The sequence below is a fragment of the Serinus canaria genome, chromosome 1A, assembly GCF_022539315.1.
Source record: "Serinus canaria isolate serCan28SL12 chromosome 1A, serCan2020, whole genome shotgun sequence".
Lineage (NCBI taxonomy): Eukaryota > Metazoa > Chordata > Aves > Passeriformes > Fringillidae > Serinus > Serinus canaria.
In genome coordinates this window covers 29,061,188-29,079,975 of record NC_066314.1, presented here as the reverse complement: position 1 = coordinate 29,079,975, position 18,788 = coordinate 29,061,188, and the positions used below count along the sequence as shown (strand labels likewise).

At 38.2% G+C, this 18,788-nt stretch overlaps 1 protein-coding gene across 1 annotated transcript in view; it reads left to right on the top strand.

Moving 5' to 3' along the window:
- The window catches only part of NELL2 (neural EGFL like 2), a 134,453-nt gene that overhangs the window by 50,540 nt on the left and 65,125 nt on the right, over nt 1–18,788 (top strand). Inside the window, exons 10-12 of the mRNA XM_009095034.4 lie at nt 2,516–2,607; nt 5,355–5,457; nt 8,454–8,582. Coding sequence (XP_009093282.1) covers nt 2,516–2,607; nt 5,355–5,457; nt 8,454–8,582 — 324 coding nt within the window. The remainder of the gene's footprint in view (nt 1–2,515; nt 2,608–5,354; nt 5,458–8,453; nt 8,583–18,788) is intronic.

Genomic DNA, 18,788 nt, shown 5'->3' with positions numbered 1-18,788 from the left:
AAGTGCTGAGATTGTGGAGGTGGGCTTGTGAGCTCTGCTTGAAATTTTTGGCAACCACACAGGCTTGAATCATGCAGTCTGCTGCCATGTTCTAACCTTTGAGAAACAATCCTTGTGTGCATAAAGATACATGGGAAAGGGTCAAGGGCCATCTGGGCAGAGCTATCTCTCACAGACTCAGAATGTCTAAGTTTTTCTTTTTTCCAAGACTTTATGGAGAAGAGCTGATTTTCTTGCTGAAAGCAAGTGTTTGTGATATTGTGTCACTGCATTAGAATGGTTTCCTATGCAAAGACTTCCAAAGCCTCTTAGTGAAATAAAAAAATAGCGTTATGATTTCAAACTAGGCTGGATGTGTTCTTTTGATGGTTCTTCTGTATGTGTTATTTTCTGTGTTTCTGTGAAGAATCAGGTTTGTTGCCATTAATAAGGAGACTGGATTCAGTGGACTATGCTTTGAGGTAGTTTTACAATTTTTTTTAAATTTTGTTTTAAAGATGCCTGGGTAGTCTCACTCATATGTTCAGAGTATTTTGGCTTCAGGAGCATATTTTCTTCTAAGATAGAATGAAAGTGATTTTGATGTCTTCTGCCTTTTCTGTGAACAGTCTTAGTTTGCCTGTTGGGAGCATGAGGATGTGTTAAGTTAACAGTTCATTGCCATTGTGTGATCCTCAGGCAATGCTGTACTGTATTTTTTCCTGTCACACGAAGTTGTTCTTAGATACTGAAATGTATGGGACAAGGGAAAGGGCTTAATATTTTGAATATTTCAGTTTAGTGTCATGGCCTGTAATGCATAGGAGGTGATATGTATTACTGGGTGATTGTCTTGTCTTGCCTTGATTCAAGATCTGCTAGTTTGTGGTAAGAATTTGTATAGAATTATTTCATATTATTTCTAGAAGAAGGAAGTTTGGGGAGAAGGGGAGAGGAAGGAGACACAGTATTGAGCTTTTATGTCTCTTTGTGAGTCACACACTCTGAGAGTAGTGGGTTGACCCTGCCTGGACTCCAGGCACCCCCACAAAGCTGCTCTTTCACGTCCACAGCTGTATAGGAAAGAGAAAATGTAACAAAAGGTTAGTGAGTTGAGATAAGGACTGGGAGAGCACTTTGGATGCTTGTATCACACAAGATAATTTATATTTTATAATGTAATTATAACCAATATTTTTGAATTTCAAAAACCCCATTTTTGTTGCTATACCCATCACTTATTTTTCATCATCAGTTCCAAAACTTTAATTTTTTCATGCTGATGAAGTAGTAAGAAAGAGCTGCAAGTTAAAAAAGGAAAGTAAAGTAGAAATGAAAATTAAAGGAATAATGCTAATTATTGTAGGTCATTCAAAGTAAAGAATCAATAAAACAAAAAATCTTTACTTTTAGATATTTTAAAATTGTCTAAAAATTGCAGTCTATTTAAACAGAATAGATAAATCTTTCTGTGAAAGTATAATTGATTTGCATCTCCAAATCAATGGTTAGCAAATTAGACCTCTAACTATGTAATCTGGAACTTGAAAGTTGTAACCTACTCCTGTTATTTCATGATTATGCTTACTTGATGAGCCTTGACTGTGTCCTAAGCAACAGAGACAGACATCTGATTTTCTGTACCTAGCAGTTATGTTACTCAGCCTTTATACTTTGCATAATGTAATTGCAGTAATGGACCCATTAAAAAAAAGAAAGGCAAGACGGTTTGCTGTGAAGATGTTTTATGTAAGTCTTAAATACTGAATAGGAGTTTTAGTGAGCAATCCAGGACGAGCTGTGTCAGCATGCTGCTGGAAAACCTGGTGCTGCTGGGGTGCAGGAATGGCACCAAGGCCATGGGATGACAAACATCAATCCCGGTGACATCCCTCTGTCTTTTGATCATTGGAGACTTGATCCTGGTTTTGTTGGGGGATAAAAAAAAAGACAGCCACAAAAATAGTTACTGTACAATAAAATTCACATACTTTAATATGCCTTATCAGTACTGATAAAGAGCTGGGATAATCAAGAAACAAATCCATAATGTTTAAATAACATTAGTGTGGGGTGAGGAAACCTCAAAGGGCTGTGATAACAAATAAACAGGTGGCTCCAGTGATCACCCTTCATCATGCAACATTCCTCTTCAAGAAACTAGTTATGTATTAATGCCACTGGCTCTGCTCTCACAGCTCCATTCTCCTGTGCAGCTGTGAGCTGTGTTGCAGGCAGTCACCTTTCTTGGTGTCACCTGAGACATGCCTCTTCTGCCATCTCAGTAGCTATCTGTACTCCACATTGCTTCAACATCCTTCACCTTTCTACTTACGTGTGCCTTCTTGGGTACTTTGTGGGGCTTTTTTCTCCTCTAATTTTTTTCTTTAAGGTTTAGAATATTTTTGCAGCTGAATCAGTCTTTTCATTTTGAAATGCAGTTCTCTTTAAGAAAATGTATCAGTTCTATAAGCAGTGTGCCAACACGTTTACACAAAATCATTGTGTTGTGTTGTTTTGTTTTTTCTCTCTGAAGCGGTGTGTGTATTTGAAGGCAGAACCTACTTTGAAGGACAAAGAGAAACTGTGTATTCAGGCTCAGGGGACTGTGTTCTTTTTGAGTGCAAGGTAAGAATATTCTTGATGGAATAAAAATTCTTGCATGTTAGAAATATCAAAGTCATGCTTTTGAAATATAGATAGGTGTACCTCAGAAAGTGGCAGAAAAGGCATCTAATGGGTCCTGTGTTTATGTTGTCTGAGTTCCACATCAAATTTTTGCAAATAAATTTACTTTGCATAGCTGCAAGCTTTGATGATACAGCTTGACAATCAAGCAGCATTCTTTCTTCCCTAGGTGTCGTGCCCACCATCCAGCAGTAATGAAACATCAAGAGATGACCTTAGGTCTCCATCTGCAGTGTCATTGTTCAAAATTATGTGTTCAGATGTAAGAGATGCACAGATGTGATGGGGGCGTAGCTGGGAATTCAGGATCACTCTTAGAGGAAAGGCTAGGGGGAAATGGAGAAAAAGAGCTGGTACACCAGGTATCTGGTATTTCTAGTGATGGAAATGGGGTAGGCTTGGGGTTTTTATTTGTAAACAGAATATACCTGATGCTGAGTCAGTCTTGCCCTGCTGCATGAATAGAGATGCTCTTCATGGCAGAAATATACTTTGAGGGCAAAATATACCTTAGGGACAGCTGTGGGTTAAGAATTACACAAACTGCTGCAGTGAGTTGTGTGTTGTCTCTCTAGGGGAGGGATGGGGAAAAATCCTGTCTGGTTAGAGAGCTGCAGGCTGTGGGCTGGAGTTGAAAAACTGAACACACATTTCTCAGCAGAGAAAAAGAGGCTAGCAATTCCTCTCCCTTCTCATCATGCAGCAGTCCATCAGACTGGTTTCTGGAAATCTCAAACATTTTCATACAGTTGTTAAAAAGTGTACCTTATAAAGAAGAACTGGGAATTATTTTCTAACTGCTGTTGATTTTAATCTTTATGAGCTCAATTGCTGCAGTAGGACCTTTGAAACCCCTTTGAGAATGGCAAGGAGAAGCTGACCAGAAATAATTTTGGATTCACTGTAGGCTGTTTAGGGTTATGAGCTTGTATTTTCAACATGGCACCGAAGACATGAATTCTATGATTAGTCAATGGATATAATTAACAATGATCAAAAGTTATGTGATGTTGCCTTGTGTTCCTTGCAGCTGGCAATTGTGATACTGTATGAAAAAAAATGCCTCTGTTGGCTAGGCTAGTCTGTGTTTTGTTGATTAGTCCTGTTTTCTGGGAGGCTACCTCACTGTCTTGGTAGAAAAAGCAAGCAGCCACTTTGGCTGACTGAAATGTTGCTTTTTCAAAGATTGAAGTATGCACAGTTTCTGCTTAACAGCCTTGTGAATGATAATGCAGAGCATAAAATCTGTAAACTTTGTTGGTCAGTTAGGAATTCATAGATGGGAATTATTTTATTACTACCAGAGTTCTCATAAAAGAATATAATTAATGACTTCAAGTCAAGATGTATTAATAGGAATGGCACAGGTACTGGTTTCATGCTTGAAAGATTATAATGATGTTATCAAGGCAATGTATGGAAATTTTTCATTCTGTCTGGATGTAATTAAAAGCCTCATGTTTTGTTTTGAGTGGCTGCTGCAGTTGTGCATGCTATAGGCATGCACTTCTCTGTTTGAATATTATAAATAAGTGAATGAAAAATTATCTTCCAAATTAGAATTTATAAAAGATTAAAATGAAATCCAGACTACCTTAATTGATGTTATTTCTATCAAAGGTTAATTTAGCTTATGGGATTGCTTATGGGGTTTTGTTTGTTCTGGTGTACAGCACATCTTTGTCTGGTTTGCTTTATTGTTATTGTAAGATCAGGGCTAGTCTCTCTGTCAAGATTGTTTAAGGTAAAGTTTGAGCAGTCATTTTGATATTGGGCGTTGTGTACATGTTCATCTTTACACTTCATGCTTAAAGAGGATTTAAAATTAAATGTTAGACTAATAATAATAATAATGAATACCTACAATGGCAGATGCATTATTGTAGATGTTTTTCTTGCATGCAGAAATGCCTAGTCCTGAGTTCATTGAAGTCTTATTTTAACCACATGGCTTATTCTATGGCAGATGCCTCTGAGGAGCATGCTGTTGTTTGCCTTGTTTGTTTTCTTTACTCTGACTGTTTTCTTTATCATGACTGGAGCACTGCAAGACACATTATTTATGGCCCAGGGAGCCTAAAGGAGGTACACCCATGGTACCCAGGTTGCTAAGGCAAGCATACTGCAGCAGTTTCATGTGACCTGCACTGAGTGCCTGAACATACTTATGCACCATCTTGTGGTGTTGTACACATCCAGATGCCTGATGAAAACCTCTCTTCCCTAATAGGCACTCTGTGCCAGTTTCTTTGTGTTACTGCCACTGAAAGCAGTGAGATCAGAGAAGCTCAAGTTCGATTTTACTTGCTGTATATATAACAAGCTTCTTTAGACTGTTCATTATGGGGACCCTTGACTCTGGAATCTGCTGCCTCAGTTTTTGAGAAATAATTGTAACTCTTACAGGCATAATGCTAAGAGAAACTTCTGAGACAAGTTACCTGACAACTAGGATAAGAGAAGAATGAGAGTTGTTGCTACACTTCTGCTTGCTTGAAAATGTTTGAGTATAGGAGAGTTCCTGATGCTTTTATTGTGCTATGTTGTCCACCCAAATGGTTTTGGAAGGTACTTGAAGTTTGGCCTAGGCATGGGTTTGTGTATATTATAATGGTGAAACTCCACTAAAGTCCTAACTTCCTTTATTTCCTATCTCACAGTATTAATCAATTACCTCAATTTAACAGGACCACAAAATGCAGCGAATTCCAAAAGACAGCTGTCCAGCTTTGAACTGCCCAGCATCTCAACAGATACCCTTATCTCACAGCTGCTGCAAAGTCTGTAAAGGTAAGGTAATAGCAGGATATATATATATAAGCTCAGTGTAATTTTTCATTCTTATAGATTGCAAATAGGTTTCTTGTTCTGATAATTTTGAATAAGACACTTCTGTGCATAATGATCACTGTAGATTCTGGGAAGCTGAATAGGTAACAACTCCACTGTGACATCTGAAAATTGTTTGTAAAATGTTTAGTAATGTAAATTCTGTGAAACAAGTTTTTGTGTTTTATTCCAGCTAAAAAGGGGCAGAGAGTCTAAGAAATAATGTATATAATTACTGATTTTTCTACCCTTCACCCACTCCAGTGTCCAAATTAAATAGACTGAAGAAATATTCATGTTTGCCAGCATCTTTCTGGGGTGCTTTGAGATATCTCTTTCAGAGAACTGTCTGTGCTAAGCAGTTGTTCAAGTACTTGGGTAACTTGTTCACCTCTCTGGGGACGTAGCCTACATTTATAAGCAGAAACTTTGGGAAATATTTTTGTATGCTGTGCACCTTTGCATGCTACACCCAGTCTGATCCTTACCAAAGGAGAGAGATGTAGGAAGTGCTCTGAGTCCTTGGCCCACTCTTTTGATCTGGACTAACATGGATATCTTCAAAGCTATTAGCATTTGCATCTTCAAGTGGCTACATCTGTTTCTTCTGTAGCTAAATAAGATAAATTGATACCTGGAATTAAGGAATGTGTTAGGCTCTTGGACTGATTTTAGGTATACATCAGTGAAGATTGCAGCTATGGCTGTTTCTGTGTTGCTCAGCACAAACATGAAGAATATGATTAATGACATCAAGCAGAGGGATAAGAAAGTAGAAGAAAAGAACTTAAGAGAAGACAGGTCTTCAAGTCTGTCACGGTCCAAAAGGATTTTTTAATGATAATTTTCTATAAAATCTTCAGTAGCTTAGAGAAAAGGATTCTATGTTTCTTGTGCCTGGTATGGCTAGAAAATTTTGATATATGTCAGTTGAGTGCTTTCTTATTTTCAATCCTCCCTGAACTATGCTAGCTTGGCTTCTCATGAGGTGAGGAGCTCATTCTTTAAATGAGAAGCTGCTGTAGGCTGTTATTCAGTAGCATGCATTTTGTTTATTAATACAGCTGCTGTATGAACATTGAGAATCTTAATAATAATCAGTATAAAAGCCCTCACGCTTTCTGGATGACATGTATCTTCATAGTTAATGTCAAAATCTGGTGCAATCCAATAAGGGCCAGGAAATCCAGAAATAAGCCTCTTGCTTTTCCATGAGCTCAGGATTCAATGAGGAGGGCAGCAAAAAGGCAAAAAGTTGATGTTGCCGTGGCCTGAGGTTGCTCCTGATGCACATGCTGCTGCTGTCATCAAGGAGTATTGGAGAGCCTCTTGCACAGTTAAAGTGTAGAAGGTTTTACTCCTTAATGTCCTGTGTTAGATGCCATCACTGTGGTAGCCATGGTGGATGATGATGTCTGGGTAACATTATCTAAGCATGCCTTTAGTTTAGAGGGACAACCCACAGCAGCAGGAAGAAAAGCATTAGCCTGTCATACATATCACAATAGGTCTGTGATGTTTCTATCATAAACATGTCACTGGGTCTCAGTACTGAAACATTTTGTCTTTATGGGATCTTCTGCTTCCTTGTCTTTTTTGGCTTCATTCCTGTTGTTTCACACTGTTCCTAAGCTGTCCAAGTGCAAAAGACTTCTTTGACCTGACCTCCAAGCATCTCTGCTGCCACTGTCCTGCTTGGGGTCCTTGTTTAACCAAGCTTCTGTGAGGCTAGGGTTAGAAGCTCATTCACAGCAAAATATGAAGCAGAAACCAGGTGGAATGATAAAACTAATAATCTTTACTGCAGAAAAATACATATTTGCTGTTTTGCAAGATGCTTGTGTTGCAGCCTGATGCCAGCTTTCTGGAGCTGTTTCTGTTACACCAGTCCTTGTCCCTGAGCTGAGCCTACACTCCCAAGGTCTCCTGTGGTTTTCAGAGAAGAAAGTAATTATTGGAAAACGCTGCTGCTGCTTGATCAATTAATGCTTCAGTGAAAGAAGGAAACTTGAAACAAATAAAATTATTGAGAAAACAGGGAAGGAGACAAGCTCCACACCTTTATATACAGATCTGGAAACAGTGAAAGTTTCAAGTCAGTCTCTAGAACCAGCTAATGTTGTTCAAAAACATTAAAACATTAAATTTCATGAGAGCAAACAGAAGAAATTTCAAAAGAAACTACTTAGTTGAAAGGTTCAATCTAAGTTTTCCAGCCTGGAAAAGAACTTCATAGTCTTAAAAATTTATAATTAAGGTACAATGTAAAATGGCCACACTCAGGAAAAATAGAAAAGAAAAAATAAGAAAATAGGAAATAGGAATGGCTAACAGGTGAGATTTAAAAATAAAATTCTCTGTAATGGAAAGAATGATGTAATAAGGGAAGAGTATTCAGTTAGTGGAGGAAGGGAAGAGATAAGAGGAGAGTAAAGCAACACAAGTCAATGTTAATCAAAGACTTTTGGTTAAATATAGAAAGATTTTAAAAACACACCTGGGAACTAAAAGTGCTAAAAGTAATATCACTAGTAAATGAGATACTGAGTGTCTAAGCTGTTAAGGTCTTTTACAAATGTGCAAAGAAACAAACCAAAAAAAAAAAAGAAAAAGACAAGAACAATATAATTAAGACATGTCCTGTGAAAGTAATTAACAATGACAAAGAGACAGTAAGGGGATTTAAGCAAGCCTCCTATCCAGCTGCTTCAGATCAGTGCTATAACCTGAAATTGAATTGAAGACCTAGAGACAGTCCATTCTGGTGGCCTTTATGACTCCTCTCATCCATTTCATGCTTGGTACAATTTATTTTTCTGTATCTCACAGACAATAGAAAGGTATTCTTTGACCCAACTGAGAAAAAGAACTGAGAAAACAATAGCACTGTCATTGACAGGTATGTTTTGTAATCCCTGGATTCTATTTAACCCTCAATCATGCTTGTTTCTGTACAGGCCATGACTTCTGCACTGAGGGACATAACTGTGTGGAGCATTCTGTGTGCCGGAACCTAGAGGACAGAGCTGTCTGTAGCTGCCGAGACGGCTTCCGAGCCCTTCGGGAGGACAATGCCTACTGTGAAGGTGATGCCTTCTGCACAGGCTTAGCCCTTCTCTACAAACTACTGTGGGATGAGTCTATTGATTCATCAGCTGTCAAAGGGATGGACATATTCTATACAATGATTTAGATGTGGAGCATGATGATCAACTAAAATAATATCTTCAATTAAGTTCTTGAAAAGAAAATAAAAAAAAATCTGATGGGCATGGAGGTGATCAGGTAATATGGCTGAGGTCTTGAATTAGAAACAATAAGGTTTTCCATCCATAGGAAAATTTTCCTTTTTTTCCCATGGTATTCAGATGCTTAGGCAATCTAAATTTAACCATTTGAAAAACCTATTAATGTAACATTTATTTTTTATTTCCAGTGCTGCATGTTCCTATTTTCTCTCCTCAAGTAGTAAGAAATGCTATAGAAAATATTCTAGTATTGTTAATCATACTGAGTAAAGATTCATTATTTTGGTTGCTCTGTTGTTATCAGAAAGCAACAAGCTTAATCAGAAGAGAATCATCTGTACAATCTAGCATCATCAGGTGAAAGGAGCCCATCTCCCTCCAGCAGTGAAAGCCAAAGTCCTCTGCACAGTCTGCCAGTGTTGGTGCTGACTGTTGCTCTGCCTCATGAAAACCCTGATTCTGTAAACACAATACCAGTGTGCTGTCAGGCCATTCTCAACATAAAGCTTAAGTGTTGGCAGCAGAATGGGCTGTGACTAGTAAGCAGTTCTGTTCAGATTAAATTTAAAGTCAAGCTTTGCGAGGAGATGTAGTTTGAGGTACTCTGCAGTCCCACCTAATACCTGCATTATTCTCTGGTGATGTACAGTAAATGGGATAAATGGAGACCTTTTAAGATTGTTCCTTTGGCTGAACTCTGCCAAAGTTAATGCCCACAGCTTACTTGAGTTAGTAGCTGCATTAATGTCAGTGGGAATGCTCATTTGTAGACTTACATTTGAGAATTTGTGGCTGTTTTTTGGAAAGGAGCATATAATTAGTTCAGCTTTATATACATCTCTACTTAATTTTTATGGTAAGCCTTCTGATGTAAGCTGGCTTTGAGAAGGAGAAGTAAAAATCTTGCAGAACCAAATCCCTTGCCCCCCATCATGTTCCAGGAGGTATCTGACACCAGGACCTGCCATGTAACTTGTAGCATCAACTGCTTTTTATCCCATGGTCGCTGGAGACTGCTGTGGCTTAGGCTGTGGATTTGTGTTCCTGGGAACTCATCAGCCAGCACCTAGGGAGTCACTGGAGCAATGAAGTCATGGTGAATTTAGGGGCTTTAAGAGGTCTTTTTCCTGCAGCTCTATTGTCACTCTGCCAAATGAAAGCAAAAAAAACTTAATACACTTTCTTGGTGATCTCCATGTCTCTCACATTAGAGTCTGTTGCTTTGTGTTTAACTTGCCAGGCATGCCATAAGCAAAAAAAGAAAATAAACTTTTTAATCAGCATTGAGGGTGAAATGTTTGATGAGGACACAGTAGATTATCATATGTGAGGCTGATGCATTCTTATTATAAGAGGATTTACCAGTTTGTGCAGTACCAGATTTCAATATGATGATCTTTTGAGAAGATTTCTTGGCCCAATTGTTTCTGTATGGGAAAATGACATTGGTTCTGGGTGGTAATTATGAATCTGCTTAACTTCTTTCAGAGAACATGCATAAGTGAATAAAAGATTGCCTACATTTATAGGCATTAAATTGTAACTTAAAAATGTTCCTGATCCAGGAACAATTGCCCATGTTGAAGGTGATGGGAGTAAGTTACACTAGGAAGATGTGCCCACATGAGCAAAGCTCATGAGATTGGGTCACTTCCCAAGAGGTTCTCCCTGCCAGAGGTGAAGCTGCCTCAACAGTCAAAAACCATGCTGGCTTTGCTTCTGGTTCTGTGCTGTAGCTGTGGTGTTGGCACCACACTTGAGCCATGCAGACTTGGTACAGGGGTCCAGCCTGCCCTCGATTGTCCATCCCTGACTGACTGTGAGGTCATGTGCTGGAAGGATGGGAGATAAGGCTACAAATCAAAACTTCAGGATTGGTTTTGTGGAAGGGGTAAGGGACTGAAATACCTATGTTTCTTCAGAGCTGTGCCTTTATTACTGTATCCCTTTTTCAGTACAAATGTCTCTTTGAGCAGGGGATTTTATTTCTGGAAAGAGACTCTTATGTACTAAACTAACAAACAGCAAAAGGCACAATGGCAGTAGTGCAACACCAAGTCTTTTCAGAGTCCTGTGCCTCACCTTGAAAGGCTGAAATGGTCCCAACCTCCCTTTCTCAGTGGATACCCTTTCTTCACTTTGCTATTATTTGGACTTTAATTGCAAGCAGTGCCAGGTATAGAAATGTCGACTTAACACAAAGCCTTTCAGAGAAGGCTCTTTGTGATGGCTAGAGCCCATAGGTATGAGAGCTGTTTCTGTGTTTGCACTGCACAAACTTCAGAAATACTGCAAAATTGGATGTCACTGGCTCTGTGTTAGAGCCAAGTTTCACTAAATGCAATCCTGATTTGTGCTCTAGCACTATCAAAATGGAAAGAATAAACAGAAGTAATGATTCTATCATTTGCAGAACTATTCCTTAAGGAGAAACACAAAAATAAAAACACTCAAAGCTGGTTTCAGTGTGGGTCTGAAAAAGCTGTATAAATTTTACCTGAATGATGGAAGAGTTTGGCTTCTGTCCTAGAATGAACCAGTGCTTTTCCAAAGCTGTGTGATGTCTCTAGATACTTTTATAGTCAATACCTTTCTGTTATATTTGTTAATATTTACATCACATTTAGCTTTCCTTCAGAGTACTGTGTAAAGCAGTACTTAAAGAATTGTTATTTCTTAATTTACATGCTGGAAGCCTTATTCCAAATACTTTTAAATCTGTTTTCTGCCTCAGGCTACTGTGCAGTTTGAGATACTTTGTGAGCAGGTTGTGTATGGATTATGCTGTGCTGCCCAGGTGTTGGTGCTTTTAATACCGCATCCTACTTAACAATAACAGCTTACTAAAACAGGTGTTCTGGTGGAATGCAATTAGTTTTTCCCGAAGCTATATCTGCAGCACTCTCAGGTTGAAGATTACCCTCTGGAATATATTTCAAAGAGTGCTCAATGCCCACTGCTTTTATGATGGTGGAGTTACTCTGAAAAGGCTTTTCAGGATAAAGGTTGTGACTCTTGGCTACCAAGGTAATCTGATGCATCTAAAGGAGCATATTTCAATTATCTCTCTGCAAAATCTGATTTCAGTTCAGAAGTACTGCCAAGGATTGCTGATTAAATGGAGAGCAGAGGAAGCTCAAGAAAGAAGACAGGAAAATACAATAATTTTTGTGGAGACCAAAACAGAACGTGTCCTGAGAAAACTGCATTATTTACATCTTTATCAAAGGATTTTGCCTGATGCAGAGGCTGTTTTACATCATGTATTTATCTTGGCTGTGAGAGAGTTAAACTTCCTTGTAGCAGCCTGTGTGGTGCTGTGGGATGTCATTCTCAGTAGTGAAAACAGGAGCACAGTGTGGCTGTTTCTCAGGGACTGGTTGAGCATCAGTCTGCTGGTGGTAGCTGGGGAGTGGTTACCTTTGAGTCCTTTTTTTTCCTATCCCCCTTCACTTATTTTATGATATCAAAATGTTTTATTTATATCAACTCATGAGTTTTTTCTCACTTTTGCTCTTTTCCTTAATCCCTCCATCCCACTGAGGGGTTGAGCAAGAAAGGAGCTGGTGGGTCAGCCCTCTACATGTCACAAATATATGTTATGGCTGTGTGGACCATGATGTTTATTTTTTGATATTTGGAAATTTTGTTGTACTATTTACACAGTATACAACATATTTAACTTAAAACAATTTTTTGTGAAACAATTTTCAATTTATATTCTAATTTATTCTTTCTCCTCAGTAACTCTTCTAGTTTCTCTGCTGTTGTCATGTTTGTCCCAGTTTCAAGCGCAGCAGATGAAATTAGACCAAAGACTGAATGACTTTGTCTGGATTTCAGAATTACATCAGCTTCACTGATGATTGTCCCTTGAGGGGAGATGGTTTGCAGTTGAGAAAGAAGCTTTTGAATAAGCTGACTTGATTTGAATCATTGTCAGTGGAGGGAAGTAAGCAGTCTTAGAGGAGAAATTGCCTCTTTCCAGAGATTTCTGGAGCCCGTCAGAAATGACACTTGGTTAGACTTTAGCAGGTGTCCCTTAGGTCACAGTTGTATGTTACTGTTTTCTTTGGAAAGATTTACTCATTTATCCCTTTGTATGCTTAAAAATACTATTAACCCTCTTCCCCAACGATATGAATAGTGCTCTTCTTCACTTACATAATTAGTACAATCTGATATTAATCTTCTTGCTAATCTTGTTTTAACTAATGGATTACAGAAATAAAGTACATCTTCAAAATTAATTTGACTTCCACGGATTATAGTGAAGGGAAGAAATCTTATAAAGGATAAATAGTTATAATCAAATTGCAGTGGGATACGTGTTGCATTCTGTTGGCCAAGTAGAGCTGGCCAATAGGATGCAACACATCCTATTGGCCAACATAATTTTTCTTAAATTAACATACTTTTTCTTAAATTAAGTGTAATATTGGGAGAGTGTAAGCAAGAGATTTCCATAATGGAGATAACCTTCAAAGTATTATAATATATTCTGTTAAGTCATCTGGGTCTATTAAAGATCTGTACTGAGCTATTTTCTAGCTTTGCTGTCTTCATGGTATGCACCCATTTTTTTGAGTAAGAGTTCTACTTAAAAGCTCTACAGTGCTGTCAGCTTTGTGAACCTGGGAAGGCTACTCACACTTCCCTCTTCAAAGGAAAAGTATTTTTTGGAAGTGAAAAGTGTTAGTAGTATCACATTGTCCTGGGTTGACTATATGAGGCTTTTATTCCCAATCATCTTTATCTGTTTATGCTGATTAATAAGTTTTGCACCTTTAAGACTTGTTCCAGAGAGTGAAGGGGGGAGAGAAGAAGCGCGCAGTTTGTTTTCAGACACTGAACTCACTCCTCCACATTCCTGCTCCTGGACTGCATTGTCTGTGGATGGACAGACAGCGGGACAGAGCTCTCCTTTGTTTTAGTTAGTTTTGGATAGCTGAGGCAAAGAAGTTCTCTAGGCTGTAGTTTTGGGTTTTTTTTTCCCTTTTTCTTTGGACCTGTTTAAACCTGCTCTGGACTGAAGACCCAGAGGAGCACCAGCAGCTCGCACCTGCGGCCCACGGGTCTGGGCCATGGCATTTCCAGCAGGGAGGCACTGATAAGAGACTGAGTGAGCTGAACTGCAACCCAGAGAGAAGGCTTTTCTGAGTTTATTATCTCTTTTAGAACAGCAAGAGATTTTATTGTTTAATATTGTTTAGGTTTTATTGTTTAATAAACAATTTTTCTCACTTTTCTCCAAAGGAGTATTTTTCCCTGAACCAGTTAGGAGGAGGTGCCAATTGAATCTGCTTTTCTAGAAGAACCCCTTTGGGAGTTCTCTCCCAAATTTTCCCTGAACCAAGACACACATATAGTTAAGAAATAAAGATTTCCATCTCCATCAGCTGGCAATTTTTTAGAGTCAGTACCCAGTCATTTTGAGTTGGGTTGGGAAACCAATCAAGCAGAAAGAAAAACTTTCACTCCAGGATAGAGGAATTTTATTTCCAAATTTATATGAAATCTAATTAAATGGTATTAATATTAAAATAAAATATTAATATTAAATAGTATTAATGCATCCTCAATTATTAATATTTTTTCTTATCAAAAGCACTGTTATCTTATTTCCATCATTATGTTAGTGAGAAATCCTTATATGTGGAATTAGAAAAGCAGTTTTAATGTGTCAGTGTGTTGAAGCGGGACCAATCCATCTTGTCAGCTATAGCTTTAATCAAGGAAAATAATAAAGTTTATTCCTAACTTACAGTTCAGAATCAGTATCCCTGACACCAGTTCATAAATTGTGTTTCCCACTGAGGTACAGACTGTGTTGTCCCTCATAGCAGTGAGATAGTTTGTATGTGTACAAATTGTGGGATGTATTCAGTGTTACTTGATTTTGTTTACTTCTGCATTAATTATGTCTGGAATGATTCTATCATCCAGCCTTTGGCAGGATTGAGAATAATCTTACTACAATTAGAAAAAAAACCAAACAGCTGAAGCTAAATCATATGAAGGGAGCTTCTTGAAAACTCTTAAACTCTGCTACTATCATCTGGTAAGGAGAGGTTTTATTGCACTGAGAGCAACCCTTTTCCACTTGCAATATAAACATATGATGTAATTTGTCATCAGATGAGAAATTAAGGTGAGAGTTTCCATACAAATGAAGTTGACCTGCAAGCAAAAGAGAAAAGAAAATAAGGCCTTAGTTTTGTTCTTATTTTACTTTCGGTTCAGCGTTCACTGTTGCTGGGAGGTGACTACTGGAAAAGTTAGGTGCTTTTGCTGTGTGAAAAGTACCCACAGCCAAATGGTTGGGTTTCTTTTGTAACTTTTAAAACCTCAGCCTAAAAGTGCAACATTTCTTAACAATGAATTCCCAAGAATTGTAAGGAAGACGCAGAAATGCCTTGTGTTATAGCAAACTGAATTTAAAACAAATATTCTTTCATGAAGAGTGCAGAGCAATAGCAGCCACAGGGTTTGCATCTCTTCTGGTACTTGTAGCTAGTTTGGCACAGTTTGAGGGACAGCTGAGTTGTGGTATCAGCACTTGTCTGTAAAAGGGGCAGTAACCTACCAAGTAGCTCACAAGAATATGCTGCATGGTTTAGACCCAAACACAGTTTAACCCACACATGGGGGCCTTACCACTGCTTACAGGTGCTGTCTTTACTCTCTTCCAATAGGGAGCTTTAAAATATACATTGGTGCAGTACAACCTGTGCTGTGTCTTCCTGAGAAAAACCCAATAGATATTTGTAATCTGTATAAAAATATTAATGCTCCTCATTACCCTTTTAAAATAGGGGAAAACAAAAACACTACAAGTGGAAAGTATTTGAAATTCTTGACATTCACAGTTCAAAATGATAACTTGTCATACTTAAATAGAAAAAGAAATATATTATTTTGCAATTCAGATTTAAAGACATATTTCTAACTAAGTGCAGTGCTGAAGGGGATTGGATCATGTTCTGGAGTGCCAGTAAGTTGTTCTCATTTTCAGAACTGACTAATTAGTCATATACAACATCTTTTTAATTCTCAGTATGCAACTGTATCAGACTAGTTATTTGGAGCCTAACGAAAGGCCCCCTGGGATGCTTTCATGTCTTACAAATAACTATATATAGTTACTTGTTTCATCACGTGTACACTATTATGTGAATTAATTATAAGGTATTAAATAGTAAGAAGATGCAGTTTGCCAAGTAAAATATTCCATGATGGCAGACAGTATTTGTTTTCAAAATTTTCCTGTGATATGGATTTTTAAAATTAAACTTGTGAGGAGTCCAGTGATGTTTTCACAAGACCGAGATAAAGACTTCCATTTCTTCCAAGAGTCTCACATTCACAGGTAGCTGTTGAGCAATATCTCCTACTGCAAGGTTTAACAAGGACAGTTTTATCTCTACAGTCTGTCTTCCTTTCCAAAAACTGGGGCAAGTTGAAATAAAAAAAACTTTTGTACTGTTAAAAATGGTATTTCTGAAATGCTGTATTGTTGTATTGTGTTCTTGCAAAGCTATATAGAACTTTAGTCAAGGAATGTAGACCTTGAGTGACTTTGCTTTTATTTCAAGTGTTTTTTTTGTCCTGATGGCCTCTTCACAGGCTGCAGGCGATGGACAGAGAAATCATGAACTCAAGCAAAGATCAGAGATTTAAAATAGCATGAAGGGAAAAGAACCAGGATGTGTACAATATGTATGTTTTAAATGTGCAGTTTTGTTAGGGGCTAGGAAATAATATGCCCTGTATGAAGAACCAAAAGTTAGAATTTTTTTTAGTCTAATTAATGCTTTATCAATTTAGTCAAGGTACATCAACATCTTATCAGTTTACTTACAAGAGTGCTAACACTTAGAATCCAACTCACCCAGTTTCTCTACAGGTCTGTTAATAATTCAATAAAATCAATATACACTAGTAACTGCCCAATTCTTCTTACCATCCCTACACATTGCTGCATGAGTTGTTAGTGACCAAGTTCTTTTTTGGGACAAGCATGGTGGGAATAATGGAAGGTTATTTTACTCTTTTCTTTCTGGTATTTGTGTATGCTTGAGGTAAATTTTTGTATGCTTTAACTGAGCATGAGGGGTATGTTCTTACAGTTGATTCACAGAGCTAGATTAATTGTGACTCCTTAGGTTCTAGTGCTTTTCTCTTTGGGGGAGGAGAGACACACATGTCTAGAAAGGTGGACAAAAATAAAAGTAATAAAACTCCCCAAGAGCAAAAAACAATTTTGGACACAGACTTGTTACCTGTTGATAATGTTGCTGTAGGGACCAGGCTTTTTACTGGCTGCTGGTAGCACCAAAAGCGCAGGGTATAAAGAGAAGAAAAAGTTGAAAATTATCTAAAGAGGGTAGGGGTGATAACAGCTATGGTGGTGCTGTCAGCTGGAATAAATAATGTGAAAAAATACACAATTTTGATTGAAGTTGATGGTTACATCCTTTGTGGAATATGTCTGTTGTAAAAACTGCTGCAGTGGATTTGATAGAGCAAAGCAGAACAAAAATGCAGTGATTGTTTTGTGACTGACTGGAGGCAACAGCAGTAGTTAAACCAGAGGCTTGACAGGTGATGGAGAGTCTAGAAATAGTAGTGGGAGGAGGAGGAGCAAGGGCTGTGTCAGAGCCCTGAGATATTTTTTCATCTTAGATGGCAAGTGAGAAAGGGTTTATACAAAAAGAGACACATAGAAGATAGTGTTATGGAAACCAGAACACACAAGATATTGAAACCGGGCAGTAGGTAGGAAAATGAAGGGAAGCTGAGGAGAGTAGGAGCTTGGAAATATGATCAAGGGAGTATGAGAGACCCTACTGGGGATATATTTATTAGAGCAGTGACAAAGTTTTTGCATACCAAGCATTTGAGGAGTTGGGAAGGGAGTGTGTTTGGTGGTGGAAATACAAAAGCCCAATACTTTCACAGATGGGTAAACTGGTGGGATCTTGCTTCAAAGTTATGCTATGTTCTTTTTCTTTTAAGGAGTAAGAGCTGGTGGGGGAAGGGATGGGGTGAGTACAGGAGGAGAGACAAAGTGAGCACAATCTGAAGGCGGGACTAAATGTAGGTAGAAAGTGGTTGCAGGAGAAAAACAGCAGAGAAGCTTGATATCAGAGGTAGAAAGTGAGAAAAGTAGGACTTGTTGGGGGAGGGATGACAAAGAGAAAGTAAATGGGCAGAAGTTCTTTTTCTCTGTGATCCTGTTCCAGGTGCAGAACAGATGATGTTTGCTGTAAAGGTTTGAAATCCTCTTTTACCTTTTTGATGGTATTGATTGCTGTGAACAGTCACTGTTCATTTTCATAGTCCGTTAATTGTTGAGTAGCATCTGCTGATTTTGTGATGCCCTTTTTCTAGGTCAGGGCCAAGAGAAGAGTCTCAATCTTTCCCTGCTTGTCTCTCTGTAGGAGTCAGGTTGGTAGTGATAAAGCTAAGAGCCTGAAAGGCCTATGTTGGGATCATTGTTCCTGGTATCCATCCTTGGGATTCTCAGCGAGGAGGCCCAGGTTTCACAGGAGTAGAGTGATGATGCCCTTGCTCTTACCAGCAGAGCCATCAGATCAGGATGGAGTTGTGCTGGTGAAGTTGTGTGAGTGGTGAAAAAACATTAGCCTCTTCAGCAGGTAAATGTGGTGCTTGATATTTATAGGCTGTGAAAATGTGTTGTTTTATGTTAATAAAAAACATAAATAAATAAAACCCCTATGTGTTGTTAATAAAACAACACATAGGGGTTTTATTTGTTTTATTTTAAATTGTAGGTCTAATCTACTCTGCTCTTGCGTTCAGGGTAATTTTTAATGTGTTTATGAAATATTTTTTTTTTTATAAATAAGGCTTTTCATGTTCCTGTTCCCTTTCTTCCTGGGTAGTTAATGTTATTTGTTATTTGCAAAAAATCCTGCAAGAGTTTTATCCCTTCCATTAAAACTTGATAGTGTCTAACACCACTGATCTCCCTGGCTGCCATATACCTCTTTAAGGGTGACCAGGAAGATCACTGGTGTT